At 49.6% G+C, this 17,445-nt stretch overlaps 1 protein-coding gene across 1 annotated transcript; it reads left to right on the top strand.

Moving 5' to 3' along the window:
- The first annotated feature begins 8,595 nt into the window (after positions 1-8,595).
- LOC149473421 (cathelicidin-related antimicrobial peptide Bf-CRAMP-like) lies at positions 8,596-17,236 on the top strand. The gene is made up of 4 exons (XM_089678661.1): positions 8,596-8,893; positions 15,097-15,198; positions 16,348-16,428; positions 16,867-17,236. Exons 1-4 carry the CDS (start codon positions 8,711-8,713, stop codon positions 17,077-17,079), a joined length of 579 nt encoding a protein of 192 aa, XP_089534787.1. The 5' UTR covers positions 8,596-8,710; the 3' UTR covers positions 17,080-17,236.
- Positions 17,237-17,445: the final 209 nt, after the last annotated feature.

The raw sequence follows: 17,445 nt of genomic DNA on the forward strand, positions 1-17,445 counted from the left end.
GGAGGGGCGATCACAGGAGACGCACACTGGAGGGGCGATCTCAGGAGGCGCACACTGGAGAGGCGATCACAGGAGACGCACACTGGAGAGGCGATCACAGGAGACGCACACTGGAGGGGCGATCACAGGAGGCGCACACTGGAGGGGCGATCACAGGAGACGTACATTGGAGGGGCGATCACAGGAGGCGCACGCTGGAGGGGCGATCACAGGAGGCGCACGCTGGAGGGGCGATCACAGGAGGCGCACGCTGGAGGGGCGATCACAGGAGGCGCACGCTGGAGGGGCGATCACAGGAGGCGCACGCTGGAGGGGCGATCACAGGAGGCGCACGCTGGAGGGGCGATCACAGGAGGCGCACATTGGAGGGGCGATCACAGGAGGCGCACACTGGAGGGGCGATCACAGGAGGCGCACACTGGAGGGGCGATCACAGGAGGCGCACACTGGAGGGGCGATCACAGGAGGCGCACACTGGAGGGGCGATCACAGGAGGCGCACACAGGAGGGGTGATCACAGGAAGCGCACCCATACAATGGCAGTCGATGGCGGAGATGTAGTTTGGGCAGTGGAGGTGTCATATGAAGTCTGACATGTGCCGACAGTCAGCAAACAATCCTTTCCTATTGGCAGAGGAAGATGAGGGTGATCGGCGTGCAGCGCGTTTCCTCCATCATCGACCAGGAAACGTCTGAGAGCGATCGGCGAGATACACAATAGAAGATCTCACAACACGACTTTATTCAAATAGAGAACAAATACCTCCGCTGCCTGAGTGACACCATAGAATGAAGACTTGTACCCCCCTCCCCTCCCCCCATCCCGAGCTCCGCCCACAGAAAAATACACACAAATACCTCCGCTGCCTGAGTGACACCATAGATTCTGGGCTGGAAACGAGAACGAAAAAATGTGTTTTGTTTCCGATCGATTCGCTAAGTTTCTCACTTTGCTTCGTTTCTTCATTCTTGACTGGATTCAGATTTCCCCGAAGGATTCAAATCTAAAATATCAAATCAATCCAAATTCACCAATGATGGGGCACTATTCCTCCCACTGACACCAATGATAGGACACTATTCCTCCCACTGACACCAATGATGGGACACTATTCCTCCCACTGACACCAATGATGGGGCACTATTCCTCCCACTGACACCAATGATGGGACACTATTCCTCCCACTGACACCAATGATGGGACACTATTCCTCCCACTGACACCAATGATGGGACACTATTCCTCCCACTGACACCAATGATGGGGCACTATTCCTCCCACTGACACCAATGATGGGGCACTATTCCTCCCACTGACACCAATGATGGGGCACTATTCCTCCCACTGACACCAATGATGGGGCACTATTCCTCCCACTGACACCAATGATGGGGCACTATTCCTCCCACTGACACCAATGATGGGGCACTATTCCTCCCACTGACACCAATGATGGGGCACTATTCCTCCCACTGACACCAATGATGGGGCACTATTCCTCCCACTGATACCAATGATGGGGCACTATTCCTCCCACTGACACCAATGATAGGACACTATTCCTCCCACTGACACCAACGATGGGGCACTATTCCTCCCACTGACACCAATGATGGGGCACTATTCCTCCCACTGACACCAATGATGGGGCACTATTCATTCCACTGACACCAATGATGGGGCACTATTTTTGCCCTAATACCAAAGATGGGGCATCGTTTAGTCCCAATGGGAACAGTCTGACCCTCCTAAAGTCTGAAGGACAGTAAACTGGCCCCTTGTTTAGAATGTTTGGAGACCCCTTTCCTAGACCATAGAGATGACCTTCCAGTCCCCATTTTTCTCTATGAGCAGGTGGTGGAACCACCAGCTTTAGTGCCAGGCTCCCTGAGCGCACAGGCGAGGCACCGGCGGGTGGTGGGTGGAGGGAGGATAGACGTAGTTCTAGGTGTAGTTAGGTGCTTAGCGGACAGACTATGTGCTGCAGCCAGGGGCGGACTGACCATTGGAGCACTCGAGCACTGCCCGAGGGCCCGGGGTTAGTAGGGGCCCCATGAGATGCCCCTGGTACCTATGTTATAGGCTTTTTTGGGTGTGCTTTGAGTGTGGGCAAGGATACGGGGGCCCCATGATCCCCTATTGCCCGGGGGCCCCATGAGTTGTCAGTCCGCCCCTGGCTGCAGCCGTCTTATGTACCCAAACACGATTTTTCCGTTGGCTTCAGTACTATTCAGCCTCCACTCACCTGGCGGAGCCGGTGGGACTTGGGAAACTGAAAGGACTATGATGCAGCCGCGTGGGACCATGGGAAATGTAGTTCACAGGGTGCACTGTGCTGTGGAGGTGAAGGAGGCTGAAGCCTGTGAAAGGCCCTGTAAAGGGAGGAGAGAGCTGCAGTGAAGGAAATGTGTATTTGCCCCCCTGATGCTGAATGTTCGCCCCTCACACAGAAATGATCGGTCTAACAATGGAATGTTCGCCCCTCACAAAGAAATGATCGGTCTAACAATGGAATGTTCGCCCCTCACACAGAAACGATCGGTCTAACAATGGAATGTTCGCCCCTCACACAGAAATGATCGGTCTAACAATGGAATGTTCGCCCCTCACACAGAAACGATCGGTCTAACAATGGAATGTTCGCCCCTCACACAGAAACGATCGGTCTAACAATGGAATGTTCGGTGTATTGTAACACTGAGAGACGGAATACAACAACAAATTCAGCAGAAATGCGTCTAACAAATGATGACTGATCTGCATGCTCATGAGGGAAAGGAGGATTTGATCCCCTATCATTCAGCAGGATTTCTGGCTCCCAGGTGTCTTTCATACAGGTAACAAGCTGAGATTAGAAGCAGTCTCTTAAAGGGAGTGCTGCTAATCTCATTGTGTTACCTGTATAAAAGACACCTGTCCACAGGAGCCATCAAACCATCAGATTCCAAACTCTCCACCATGGCAAAGACCAAAGAGCTGTCCAAGGATGTCAGGGACAAGATGGTAGACCTACACAAGGCTGGACTGGGCTACCAAACTATGGCCAAGCAGCTTGGTGAGAAGGTGACAACAGTTGGTGCAATCATTCACAAATGGAAGAAACACAAAACAAGTGTCAGTCTCCCTAGGTCTGGTGCACCATGCAAGATCTCACCTCGTGGACTGTCAATGATCATGAGAACAGTGAGGAATCATCCCAGAACTACATGTGAGGATCTTGTCAATGATCTCCAGGCAGCTGGGACCACAGTCACCAAGAAAACAATTGGTAACACACTACGCCGACAAGGACTGAAATCCTGCAGTGCCCGCACGGTCCCTCTGCTCAAGAAAGCCCATGTCCAGGCCCGTCTGAAGTCTGCCACTGAACATCTGAATGATGCAGAGGAGGACTGGTGGGAAGTGTTGTGGTCAGAGGAGACCAAAATCCAGCTCTTTGGCATCAACTCAACTCGCCGTGTTTGGAGGAGGAGCAATGCTGCCTATGACCCCAAGAACACCATCCCAACTGTGAAACATGGTGGTGGAAACATTCTGCTTTGGGGGTGTTTTTCTGCTAAGGGGACAGGACAACTGCACCGCATCAAAGGGACGATGGACGGGGCAATGTACCATCAAATCTTGGGTGAGAACCTTCTTCACTCAGCCAGGGCATTGAAAATGGGTGGTGGATGGGTGTTCCAGCATGACAATGACCCAAAACACACGGCCAAGGCAACAAAGGAGCGGCTCAAGAAGAAGCACATTAAGGTCCTGGAGTGGCCTAGCCAGTCTCCAGACCTTCATCCGATGGAAAATCTGTGGAGGAGCTGAAAGTTCCGAGTTGCCAAACGTCAGCCACCAAACCTTAATGACTTGGAGAGGATCTGCCAAGAGGAGTGGGCCAAAATCCCTCCTGAGATGTGTGCAAACCTGGGGGCCAACTCCAGGAAACGTCTGACCTCTGTGATTGCCAACAAGGGATTGGCCACCAAGTACTAAGTCATGTTTTGTGAAGGGGATCAAATCCTTCTTTCCCTCATGAACATGCAGATCCGTCATCATTTGTTAGACGCATTTCTGCTGAATTTGTTGTTGTATTCTGTCTCTCAGTGTTACACCGAACATTCCATTGTTAGACCGATCGTTTCTGTGTGAGGGGCGAACATTCCATTGTTAGACCGATCATTTCTGTGTGAGGGGCGAACATTCCATTGTTAGACCGATCATTTCTGTGTGAGGGGAGAACATTCCATTGTTAGACCGATCATTTCTGTGTGAGGGGCGAACATTCCATTGTTAGACCGATCCTTTCTGTGTGAGGGGCGAACATTCCATTGTTAGACCGATCGTTTCTGTGTGAGGGGCGAACATTCAGCATCAGCCGGGGAGCAAATACGCATTTCCTTCACTGTATATTTTCCTGGACTTTTGAAAAGAAAGAGGAGTCTTCTGCTGCGGGACCGAAGCTGTACATACCTGTGTGCTTGTGTGTCCAGAGATCAAGGATGGCCCCTGAGGACCAGAGTGCTGGCAAGCAAACCACTGAGGACTGGAGCCCTGGCAATCGAACCACTGAGGACTGGAGCCCTGGCAATCGAACCACTGAGGACTGGAGCCCTGGCAATCGAACCACTGAGGACTGGAGCCCTGGCAATCGAACCACTGAGGACTGGAGCCCTGGCAATCGAACCACTGAGGACTGGAGCCCTGGCAATCGAACCACTGAGGACTGGAGCCCTGGCAATCGAACCACTGAGGACTGGAGCCCTGGCAATCGAACCACTGAGGACTGGAGCCCTGGCAATCGAACCACTGAGGACTGGAGCCCTGGCAATCGAACCACTGAGGACTGGAGCCCTGGCAATCGAACCACTGAAGACTGGAGCCCTGGCAATCGAACCACTGAAGACTGGAATGCTGGCTATCGAACCACTGAAGACTGGAGTGCTGGCAATCGAACCACTGAGGACTGGAGTGCTGGCAATCGAACCACTGAGGACTGGAGTGCTGGCAATCGAACCACTGAAGACTGGAGTGCTGGCAATCGAACCACTGAAGACTGGAGCGCTGGCAATTGAAACCACTGAGGATTGAAGCCCTGGCAATCGAACCACTGAGGACTGGAGTGCTGGCAATCGAACCACTGAGGACTGGAGTGCTGGCAATCGAACCACTGAAGACTGGAGTGCTGGCAATCGAACCACTGAAGACTGGAGCGCTGGCAATTGAAACCACTGAAGACTGGAGTGCTGGCAATCGAACCACTGAAGACTGGAGCGCTGGCAATCGAACCACTGAGGACTGGAGCGCTGGCAATCGAACCACTGAGGACTGGAGCGCTGGCAATCGAACCACTGAGGACTGGAGCCCTGGCAATCAAACCACTGAGGACTGGAGCCCTGGCAATTGATACCACTGAGGACTGGAGTGCTGGCAATCGAACCACTGAGGACTGGCAGCGTACTGGTTACCGAGCCCCTGAGGACTGGTGAAGTGCTGGGAATTGAGTCACTGAGGACCAGAGAAGTGCTGCAAATCGAGCCACTGAGGACTAGTGGAGTGCTAGAAATGGATCCTCTGAGTATTGGCAGAGTGTTGGGAATCAAGCCACTGAGAACTGTCAGAGTGATGGGAGCCAAGCCACTGAGGGCCAACACAGTGCTGGGAAATTGAGCCACTGAGGACCGGTAAAGTGCTGGGAATCAAGTAAAAGAGGACTGGTGGAGTGTTGGGAACCGAGCCACTGAGGACCGGCGGAGTGTTGGGAACTGAGTCACTAAGGATTGGTGGAGCGCTAGAAATTGAGCCCCTGAGGACCAGTGGATTGCTGGCAATTGAGCCACGGAGGGCCAGAGTGCTGGGACTGAGCCACTGATGATCAGAGTTCTGGGGCTGAGCCTGAGAGGATCAGGTTTCTGACGATCAGAGACAGGTAAGTGTCCAGGACAAGGTTCGCTCGGTGTCAGGACTGGTGAGCAGTTGTGTTTATTTTACCACTGCTTGGCAGCTCAAGACAAGAGGGGTCTGCCTGTTTGTTTAGTAGCCCCCAAAGCAAGTCACTGCATGCAGATTTAATGAGGGTGGAAATGAAATGCACCACCGTAAAGACTGGGCCCCACCGTTAGCCGGCTGAAATGTGCAAGTCTGGTGCCATTAGACTTTTTCATTACCATTTATACATTTGTTGTTTATAAGGTGCACTGCTTATACTGTTTATTACTATCACTGCGGTTACTGGGTTCATCCTGCTTAGTATCATGATGATTTCAAGGAACTGCTCTGACATAGCCTAGTACTTACAATAGACCACTTATCTTACTGCATGCAAGCGGATTCTTTTGCCTGTTTGCTGATATTTGTGCCTTGCCATTTATTTTGCAGTGTGACAAAACACTTTGGATCGGAGTGCTGGGACTGAGCCTGCGAGGATCAGAGTGCTGGGACTGAGCCTGCGGGGATCAGGTTTTTGACGATCCGAGACAGGAGAGTATCCAGGACAAGGACCGCTCGGTGCCAGGACTGGTGAGCAGTTGTGGCTGTGCTTATTTGACCACTGTTTGGCAGCTCAAGGCAGGAGGGGTCTGCCTGTTTGTTCAGTAGCCCCAAAAATATGTCACTACATGCAGATAAGGGGGGCAGTAATCAAATGCACCACCGTAAAGATTGGGCCCCACCACTAGCCAGCTGGATTGCTGGCAATTGAGCCACGGAGGACCAGAGTGCTGGGACTGAGCCTGAGAGAATCAGGTTTCTGACAATCAGAGACAGGAAAGTGTCCAGGACAAGGTTCACTCGGTGCCAGGACTGGTGAACAGTTGTGTTTATTTTGACAAGAGGGGTCTTTTCAGCTCAAGGCAGGAGGGGTCTGTCTGTTTGTTCAGTAGCCCCAAAAATAAGTCGCCATGTAGATAAGGGGGCAGTAATCAAATGCACCACCGTAAAGATTGGGCCCCACCACTGTTAGAAAACTGTGGTGGTCAGCTCCTACCTTCTCATATATCCCGGACATTCAACAGGAAGATCTCCCTGATAGAATTATGGGCTCTAATCTGACTACCATAGAAATGAAAAATCCAGCAGGGATGTTGGTAGCCCCTCGCAATGGGCACAGAAGGTGTGCAGACCTGGGAACTCCGCACAGGGATGGTGGGAACCCCTCATAATGGGCACAGCTGGTGTACAGACTGGGGAACTCAACATAGAGATGGGTTGAACCCCTAATAATGGGCACAGCAGCTGTACAGACCCAGGAACTCAGTACAGAGACACAGGGATGATGGGAACCCCTAATAATGGGCACAGCAGGTGTACAGACCAGGGAACTCAGCACAGGGACACAGGGATGATGGGAAGCCATAATAATGGGCACAGCTGGTATATGGACCAAGAAACTCAGCGTAGGGATGGTGGGAACCCCTCGTAATGGGTATAGCCGGTGTGCAGACCTGGGAACTCAGCACAGGGATGGTGGGAACCCCTTATAATGGGCACAGCAGGTGTGCAGACCTAGGAACTCAGCACATGGATGGTGGGATCCCCTGATAATGGGCACATCAGGTGTACAGACCCGGGAAATCAGTGCAGGGATGGTGGGAACCCCTCATAATGGGAACAGAAGGTGTACAGACCCGGGAACTCAGCACAGAGACACAGGGATGATGGGAACCCCTAATACTGGGCACAGCTGGTATATGGACCAAGGGACTCAGCACAGGGATGGTGGGTACCCCTCATAATAGGCACAGCAGGGATACATACCCGGGAACTCAGCACAGGGATGGTGGGAACCCCTGACAATGGGCAAATCAGGTGTACAGACCCGGGAACTCAGAGCAGGGATGGTGAGAACCCCTCATAATGGGCACAGCAGGTGTACAGACCAGGAAACTCAGCACAGGGACACAGGGATGATGGTAACCCGTAATAATGGGCACAGCTGGTATATGGACCAAGGAACTCAGCGTAGGAATGGTGGGAACCCCTCATAATGGGAACGGCAGGTGTGCAGACCCAGGAACTCAGCACAGGGAAGGTGGGAACCCCTTATAATGGGCACAGCGGGTGTACAGATCAAGGAACTCAGCACAGGGATGGTGGGAACTCCTTATAAATGGGCACAGTGGGTGTACAGACCCGGGAATTGAGCAGAGGGACGATGGGAACCCCTCATAATGCGCACATCAGGTGTACAGACTCGGGAACCCAGTGCAGAGATGGTGGGAACCCCTCATAATAGGCACAGCGGGGCTACAGACCCAGGAACATAGTGCAGAGATGGTGGGAACCCCTCATGATGGGCACAATAGGCGGTAAGAGCCAGGTACTTCATTGCTGGATCTGTACACATCGATCTTTTTTCTCTCCTTCATAGATGGCTCGGTTTACAAACCAAACCTGAATCTATACCTATTCTATAATAGTCCTCTTTATATAAGAACCTCCCGGCCGTCACACTGATAATATCTTCTTCCAGGTTCTCCGGGTTTATTATTATTTACACAGTTTTGCATGTGAGCTGTTAATCACGGTGCGTGCGAGGAGACTCTGGATGACACCTCGTTACTGCAAAGTCAATATTTCCGGTCTTGTTTCCTGCAGTTTCTTGAAGTGAGCCCAGAGCTCCGGCTCCAACCATGACATCTGGACGTAGACGTTGTGCAATATAAAAGTCCCGGGACTGATCATTCCGCCTTCACTGAAGGAGAACGAAGGACGAAGTATCAGAAGATGGGGAACTACTTCCAGATCTGCGTCTTGTTCCAGGCCATGACCGTCTTGTATTCCGCATCCATCTACCACCCACTGAGGAGACCACCCAACCCTCCGTTTCTGGAAGATTCTATAAAACTCTTCAACGAAGGGCTGGATAATTCAAGCTTTCTCTACAAGCTTCTCAAGGTGGACTCACAGGTATGTAGTAAGGGTGCGTTTGTCTTTGTGTCCCTTCACCAAAACATTAGTAGAGCATGAAAAGTCCTAAATCTCTATAAAGTTCTCGTTGATGTCTGTGACCTTCTGTCCTGGTGACCCCAGGTGCACTATATGGCAAAACGTGTGGCATTTATACCCTCTGGACTTGTAGAAGGCTGAGGAAAACGTGTGGTATTTATACCCTCTGGACTTGTAGAAGGCTGAGGAAAACACGTGTGGTATCAATACCCTCTGGACTTGTAGAAGGCTAAGGTAAACACGTGTGGTATCAATACCCTCTGGAGTTGTAGACAGGGTGTAGCAGGCTGAGGAGTGGAATGGGTCCCTGAAGTAGGTCCAGCCACAGTAGAAAATTAGAAGACATTCTGAAAGCTGCTTTGGTGCTGGAGATGCTCGGACCAGGTCTGTGCAGGAAGGCTGAGCAAAACGTGTGGTATTTATACCCTCTGGAGTTGTAGAAGGCTGAGGAAAACACGTGAGGTATCAATACCCTCTGGAGTTGTAAACAGGGTGTAGCAGGCTGAGGAGTAGAATGGGTCCATGAAGTGGGTCCAGCCACAGTAGAATATTAGAAGACATTCTGAAAGCTGCTTTGTTGCTGGAGATGCTTGGACCAGGTCTGGGCACCGAGTCACCAGGTACGACAGCGGGCTCTGAGTCAATTGGCACGACAGCGGGCACCGGATCAGGTACCGGATCATCTGGATCAACAGCGGGCATAGAGTCAACTGGCCTAATAGGATCGTCAGGCTGGATCAGTTCATCATGCTGAGTAGAGGCTTCAGGCTGAATGGAGGCATCAGGCTGCGTACAGGCTTCAGGCCGAACCACGGAAGGCAAGTTCTCGGACGGCAGGCTCACCGGTTTGGATACTGGCAGGATGGTATTGGTTGGAAAGAATTTTCGCTTTTTTCTGGTTTTAACTACTGGTGCACTGCAAGTAAACGCAGGTCTGCAAATGAATGGAGCAGCTGGAGACAGAGAAGAACTGGAGGATGGAACAGGAGAGGGAGCAGTTGCTACAGAGGGCTTCTTTACAGGGTTAAAGGCAGGATAGGTGCAGCGAGTGGGAACAGGGTACTGACATGCGGTAGATAGCAGGGTATACTGGGCTGTAACTGGGGGAGTTGTTGGGAATGCAGGAATAGAGCTTTGAGGAGATAGATTAGAAGCAGGACGGGGTCTTGGTAAGCTGACTGAGGCTGGGTGCAACAAATCTGTCCATGTCTGCAGTATGGGTTGAACAAAGCTGAGCTTACACAAAGCCTGTCTGGTCAATGACTGCACTGCGTTTATACAATCTCTTAGTATCTGTGGTGAACATGTGGAATAACGCTCCAGAAAGTAACCCACATCATCCTCTAATAACCACACCAGGGACTCTACCTGGTCTGCACTAAATGGTGGCAAAAATTCATCCCTGCATTCGGGGGTACCAGATGAAACCAACTCAGCACAAACCTCAATCAATGGCTGCACCTCAGAGAACTCTGTGCCCTGATCTACTAGAACATGAGCGATCCGTATACATTCTAGCAGTTCATCCCGGGGATACTCCCTCAGAGTCTGATAAGCATATTCTCTGTCATCAAACACTAGCAGATATAAATATACAACCTCATCCAGATCCATCCTTCCCATCAACAAGCCAAGATGGCTTCCCTGTGCAGCCACTTCTGGTCAGGTTTGGCCTTGGTGTAATGTCAGGGCTCCCAGGTATGACCAGAGATGTGTGACTGACGCAGGGAAACGCAGACTTTAGATATGTTATAAACAATATAATTTATTAACACTAACAATACAAACATAAACGCAGTGCAATACTAAAACATAATACAGTGCAAACAAACCAAACCAACCACCCACAGATAACAGTACATACAATGCAGGCGTCGTCAGGCAGGCCGGGTCAATATCAATCGGGCAGGTAGGTACAGGGGGAGCAAGCGGAGAATGGTCAGGGTCACAGGCCAGGTTCAGCAGGTAGCAGGCAGAGTGGTACAGAGGGTCAGGCAGAGGGATGGTCAGGGTCACAAGCCAGGGATCAGAACAGGAGAAGTCAGCAGAGGTCAGAATCAAGCAGGGTCAGCAACAAGACAGGAACAGGAACAGGAACGCAGGTTTACAAGATACAGGGCCCAGGAAAAACACAACACCAAAGCAGAGTCTGCAGGTCTGAATGTCCCTTAAATACACCAGTATAATTAGTTCCAGGTGTTTGACTGGCTGCAAGGTTGAGTCTCTGATTGCTGGGAGCACCCGCTGGCCAGCCCTGGTACTGCAGCTCACAAGGCAGGTGAGTCCCACTATTGCTGGCCAGTCCATTCCTGACAGTCAAGGTCCAGGCCATGGTTGACAATAGATGGGAAGCAGAGATACCAATTCAGAAGCAGGTATAAGGTCAAAGTTGAGGCTAAGGTTGGTAACAGATGGGCAGCAGAAGCACCAGTTCAGGAGCAGGAGCAAGGTCAAGGTCCAGGCCATGGTTGACAATAGATGAGAAGCAGAGATACCAATTCAGAAGCAGGTATATGGTCAAATTCAAGGCCAAGGTTGGTAGCAGATGGGCAGCAGAAGCACCAGTTCAGTAGCAGAAACAAGGTGAAAGCCTAGGCCAAGGTCAATACCATACAGGCAACAGATATACCAATTCAGAAGCAGGTTTAAGGTCAAAGTCGAGGCCAAGATTGATAGCAGATGAACAGCAGAGGCATCAAGACAGCAGCCAGAAGGTGTAGTCAGGAAATGAGCCAGGGGTAGCAACAGGAGATCTGGATCTGGTTGAGTCAGGAGGCAAGCTGGATTAAACATTGAATAGTGGAACCCAAGTCAGGTCACAGGAGCTGACGATCATTCATCAACTCAACTCTTCTCATTTGTGCTACAATTTAAAGGGCACTTGGTGCAAACGCTAGTGCTGAATGTACACGCTCATTAGCTCATTCACTAACTCCTGTGAATGTACGCACAGCTGTGACCCTATGCAGCGAATCACAAGCTGTCAAATGTGCACATGCAGACCTCTGAGCACGTGACCTTTCTTACAGTGGACACCTAACCAACACACCTACTATATGTCCCAAGCTATATGGACCTTCCTCTGAATGATGGATTGCAGGTGTCTCCAGTGAAGGGTGCTATTATTACTACATCTTACAAGGACATTGTAGACAATTGTGCTCTTCCAACCTTGTGGTAACAGTTTGGTGAAGACCTTTTTCTTTTCCAACATGGCTGTCCCCTGTGTACAAAGCCATCTCCATTAAGATCTATTTTGACCAGTTAGGTGTGGAGGAACTCGAGTGTCCTGAGCCCTGACCTCAACTCTACTGAACACCTTCAGAACGCTGATGGTGAACCAGGACTCGAGTGTCCTGAGCCCTGACCTTCTCATTCAAGATTGGTACCTGATCTGACACAGACACCCTCCACAATCTTGTGGAAAGTCTTCCCAGAAGATGGTACAGCCACAAAAAGGGGAATTCCATATCAACGGCCATGGGGAAGGGGGGGGGGGCAACTCCATATCACTGGTGATGGTTTTGGAATGGGATGTCAATCCACAAGGTGTGATGGTTGGGTGTCCATGGGATTTTTCCCATATAGTGTATATCATTTATTGGTTTGGAGCAGGGGCGGACTGACCATTCGAGTATTCTGGCACTGCCCGAGGGTCCGGGGTCAGTATGGGGCCCCATGAGATGCCCCTGGTACCTTTCATTGGCTTTTTTAATAGGCTTTTTTGGTATGGGTGAGGACACAGGGGCCCCATGATCCCCTACTGCCTGAAGGCCACGTGAGTTGTCAGTCCACCCCTGGTTTGGAGTCATAGGAGTGTCACTGGGACCACACACTGGGGAACAGTAATCCCTGTCATTTCTCTAATATGTTTCTTTCCTATGAACATGAGCTCCATCTAATGGCCATAAGGTGGTATTTTATTTCTGAAATTCCTCAAACAGGAAAATACCTCATTATGGCCACCAGGTAGAGCACCATCAACTTACGCAGCCCTTTGCACATATTGTACGTTCACCTCAGTACCTAGCCCTTAAGGACCGTACAATCTATGGTCCCTAACTCACATTCATACATTCCACGCAAAACCCCAAAATGGACTGGACAAAATTATTGGCACCTTCTCAAAACTGTAAGAAATAATTGCATTCCAAGTTTGTGACGCTCCTATAATTTGTCATTAAACTCCCCGTATCCATGACCAGGTGCTGACAACAGAGAAATCACACCGACAACCAGTTACAATGGTGACAAATGGCCTCCACCTTTCTGTGGTGTGTCTGTGTGTGCCACCTGGAGCATGGAGAAGAGAAAGAGCCGCAAATAATTGTCTGAGGATTTGAGAACAAAAATGGTGGAAAAGCACGAACAATCTCAAGGTGACAAGTCCATCTTTAGAGATCCTGTGTCCGCTGTGCGCAGCATTGTCAAGAAGTTTATAGCCCATGGCACTGTAGCTGATCTCCCTGGACGTGGACGAAAAAGAAAAATTGATCAAAGATTGCAACGAAGGATTGTTGGAATGGTGGATAAAGAACCTCCATCAACTTCCAGACAAATCCAAGCTGACCTTCAGGCACCGGGTACAACCATGTCAGCTCGCACTATACGTCACCATCTGAATGAAAAGGGACACTATGGTAGGATACCCAGGAGGACCCCACTGCTGACACAGAAATACAGTAGGAGACCCAGGAGGACTCCACTGCTCACACAGAAATATGGTAGGAGACCCAGGAGGACCCCACTGCTGACACAGAAATATGGTAAGAGACCCAGGAGGACCCCACCGCTGACACAGAAATATGGTAAGAGACCCAGGAGGACCCCACCGCTGACACAGAAATATGGTGGGAGACCCAGGAGGACCCCACTGCTGACATAGAAATATGGTGGGAGACCCAGGAGGACCCCACTGCTGACACAGAAATATGGGAGGAGACCCAGGAGGACCCCACCGCTGACACAGAAATATGGTAGGAGACCCCGGAGGACCCCACTGCTGACACAGAAATATGGGAGGAGACCCAGGAGGACCCCACTGCTGACATAGAAATATGGTAGGAGACCCAAGAGGACCCCACCGCTGACACAGAAATATGGTGGGAGACCCCGGAGGACCCTACTGCTGATCCCATAGAGCCCCTGTGGCCCCTGTGGCGAGATCTCAAACCAGCTGTTGGCAAAAGGAACCCTTCCAATCTGAGAGACCTGAAGCAGTTGGCAAAAGAAGAGTGCTGGATTTCAGAACAGCAGTTGGGAAAAGGAACCTTTCCAATCTGAGAGACCTGGAGCAGTTGGTGAAAGAAGAGTGCTGGATCTCAGAACATCAGTTGGGGAAAGGAACCCTTCCAATTTGAGAGGCCTGGAGCAGATGGAGGAAGAAGAGTGCTGGATCTCAGAACAGCAGTTGGGATAAGAAACCCTTCCAACCTGAGAGACCTGGAGCAGATGGAGGAAGAAGAGTGCTGGATCTCAGAACATCAGTTGGGGAAAGGAACCCTTCCAATCTGAGAGACCTGGAGCAGTTGGAGGAAGAAGAGTGCTGGATCTCAGAACATCAGTTGGGAATAGGAACCCTTCCAATCTGAGAAACCTGGAGCAGTTGGAGAAAGAAGAGCACTCCAGAATTCCAGTTGAGAGGTAGAAGAAACTCATCGGTGGTGACAGGAAGCCATTGATTTCAGAAATTTTGTTTTTCCGAGAGGAGTGCTACCAAATATTACATGGAGGTTGCCAATAATTTTGTCCAGTCCGTTTTTGGGGTTTTGGGTGGAACGTGTCAGATTTTGGCTTTTTGTTTCTCCAATTTTTCTGGGGTAAGATTTCTGGCCATGACTGTATACTGGGGGGCAATTTTTTCAGGAGAAAATGAACCTATCAGCAGTGTGGGAGGAAACCAGAGTACCCAGAGGAAAACCCACACTAGGCCCAAGGAGGACACGCAAGCTCCATGCAGGTAGTGCCGTGGTTGGGATTCGAACCAACGTGCTGCCAGGTGAAAGTGCTAACCACTTAGCCACTTTGCTGCCCACAGTGGGAACCATTGGTGAGGGCTCTATGGAAGCTGAGATATTGGCACAATAAGTTTTGATCAGTAGACCCCGTGGCAGGAAATGATGAAATGATGATATAAAACATCTTTCTCTTCTTCCTATCTTTAGGCAGATTCCCGTGAAAATAATTCACTAACCTTTGTTCTTAAAGAGACGGTTTGCCTGAAATCAGCGGAAATCTCGGAGGAATGTCCCTTTAAGGAGAATGGGGTAAGTAAGAGACATCAGACTGGTGAAAAAATTTAAACGGAATTAACCTTCACAGAGGATTCTATGAATCTTTCCCAGGGCTCTTTCTCTCAGGGAAGAGGTGCAGAAGCTCCCCCTTCCAAGTCACACCTTGTCTCCACCCCCGAGCACCGTCTCTTGGTTCCACCCCCAAGCACCGTCTCTTGGTTCCACCCCTGAGCACCGTCTCTTGGTTCCACCCCCAAGCACTGTCTCTTGGTTCCACCCCCGAGCACTGTCTCTTGGTTCCACCACCGACCACCTTCCAGTACCACCCCTTTTAGAAAACACAGAGCCAAGTATCATTTTGTGGTGCTGAGTAACTTGTACAGAGTTTGCTAATGATAACAAGAAAAGCAACAAAATAGATCCCATGCAACAAGCAACAATAGAAGCCCCCAGCAACCATAGACCTCCCCCAGCAACAACAGATCCCCCCATAACAGGACAAAATACCTCCCCATCAACAATAGATCCATCCCAGCAATAATAGACCCCCAGCAGAAACAACAGAGCCCCAAGCAGCCAGCATCAATAGACCTCTCCCTTAAGAGTGGATCGCCTCCCAGCAATAACTGACCAACCAGCAACATAAGACCCTCCCAGCAACAATAGACCACCCCCTGCAACAATAGAAAACCCTGGCAACTAAAGACCTCCATGCAATAATAGATCCTCTCTGGCGGCAATAGATCCCTTAGCATCCAGCATCAATAGACCCTCCAGCGCAGCCCAGTACCACCCCTTTTAGAGAATACAGAAACAAGTATCATTTCTCAGGGAAGAGGTGCAGGAGCTCCCTCTTCCAAGTCACTAAAAAACCCCATGCAACAATAGACCCCCCAGCAGCAACAACAGAGCTCCAAGCAGCTAGCATCAATAGACCTCTTCCTTCACAGCAATAACTGACAAACCAGGAACATAAGACCCTTCCCAGCAACAATAGACCACCCCCTGCAACAAAAGACCCCCATGCAACAATAGACCCCCAGCAGCAACAACAGAGCTCCAAGCAGCCAGCATCATTAGACCTCTCCCTTAACAGTGGATCCCCTCCGCGTAAAGTGACCAAATAGTGACCATATACATAACAGTGACCATATACATTGTTCGATGTGCTATCTCTCTCAGGTGATGAAGAACTGCACAGCCGTGTATTCTGGACCCGGACAGGACAAGGCGGAGCTCAGCTGTCAGATGTTGGATCCTCCAGTAAGTGTCCCCTCCTCTTCCTCCCTCCGGTGTTCTCAGCATACATGTTCATATATATATATATATTGAAATATATTTTGAAATATCTTGAATATGGCCAAATTTGTAGTATTTCAAATATATGTCAATATATTTGGAAATAATATTTTTTAAATATTTAAAAATGTATTTTTCTTCCATATGGGATAGTATTAATTTCCTATGATCCTGAACTCCATCTAGTGGCCAGAATGAGTAGCATTTAACCCCTATAGGAAATAGAAGGAGAACATTCAATTTTTTGCCCCATTTGCACAGGATAAATGTACCAGCAGTCTTGCTGGACGAATAGCTATGCAATTTTTATTTAAAAAAAAAAACAAAAAACTTTTATTTCAACCCCGGAAATTCTTGGCAAAAAAAGCTCTCTAACACATCCAATATTTCTTCTCTCCACAGACGTCCAGCCTCCCGCCGCCCACCTCTGAAGGAGTCGATGGAGAAAAGTCCAGCCAGAGTCATCGCAAGGCCGAATTTATCAACTCCGGCAAAAAGAACGAGACGACTTTTCTGGATATCAACAACAGGGACATATTGTCGAGTCACCTCGCAGCCTCGTGCCTCAAGTGCATATTTGACGGCCTTCCCAATTCCCAAAACACACACAATTAGAAGCTCTGTATTTGATGTATTTTTAGATATCTATACCTGTATATATACTTATGTATAATAATAATATATATTATTGCTATCAGAATTGAATTAATACTTTAATAATGATTTTGTACATACAATTTATTTGTAAGTTGAAGCCAATAAAAAAAAAAAAAAAAAAAATTATTATTATTATTATTTTTTGTGTCCGGTGAAAACATTTGTTGAACAAAGAGAACCTGTCATCTAAAAAATAAGGCCTAGGCTTGCAGTAGATAGATATCAAAACATGCCTCTCCTTCCTTCCACGCCTCTACTCCTCCCCAGCATCACCTTCCCCTCTCCTTCCTTCCATGCCTCTACTCCTCCCCAGCATCACCTTCC

Source organism: Staurois parvus, unplaced genomic scaffold, assembly GCF_062004578.1.
Source record: "Staurois parvus isolate SC_StPar_1 unplaced genomic scaffold, SC_StPar_1.0 ptg000016l, whole genome shotgun sequence".
Lineage (NCBI taxonomy): Eukaryota > Metazoa > Chordata > Amphibia > Anura > Ranidae > Staurois > Staurois parvus.

Bases quoted from the DNA above. Each gene is read 5' to 3' on its own strand.
- LOC149473421 (XM_089678661.1), top strand. From the start codon at position 8,711: ATGGGGAACTACTTCCAGATCTGCGTCTTGTTCCAGGCCATGACCGTC. The intron at 8,894-15,096 runs GTATGTAGTAAG...TCCTATCTTTAG, and splicing joins TTCTCAAGGTGGACTCACAG to GCAGATTCCCGTGAAAATAA. The intron at 15,199-16,347 runs GTAAGTAAGAGA...TATCTCTCTCAG, and splicing joins GTCCCTTTAAGGAGAATGGG to GTGATGAAGAACTGCACAGC.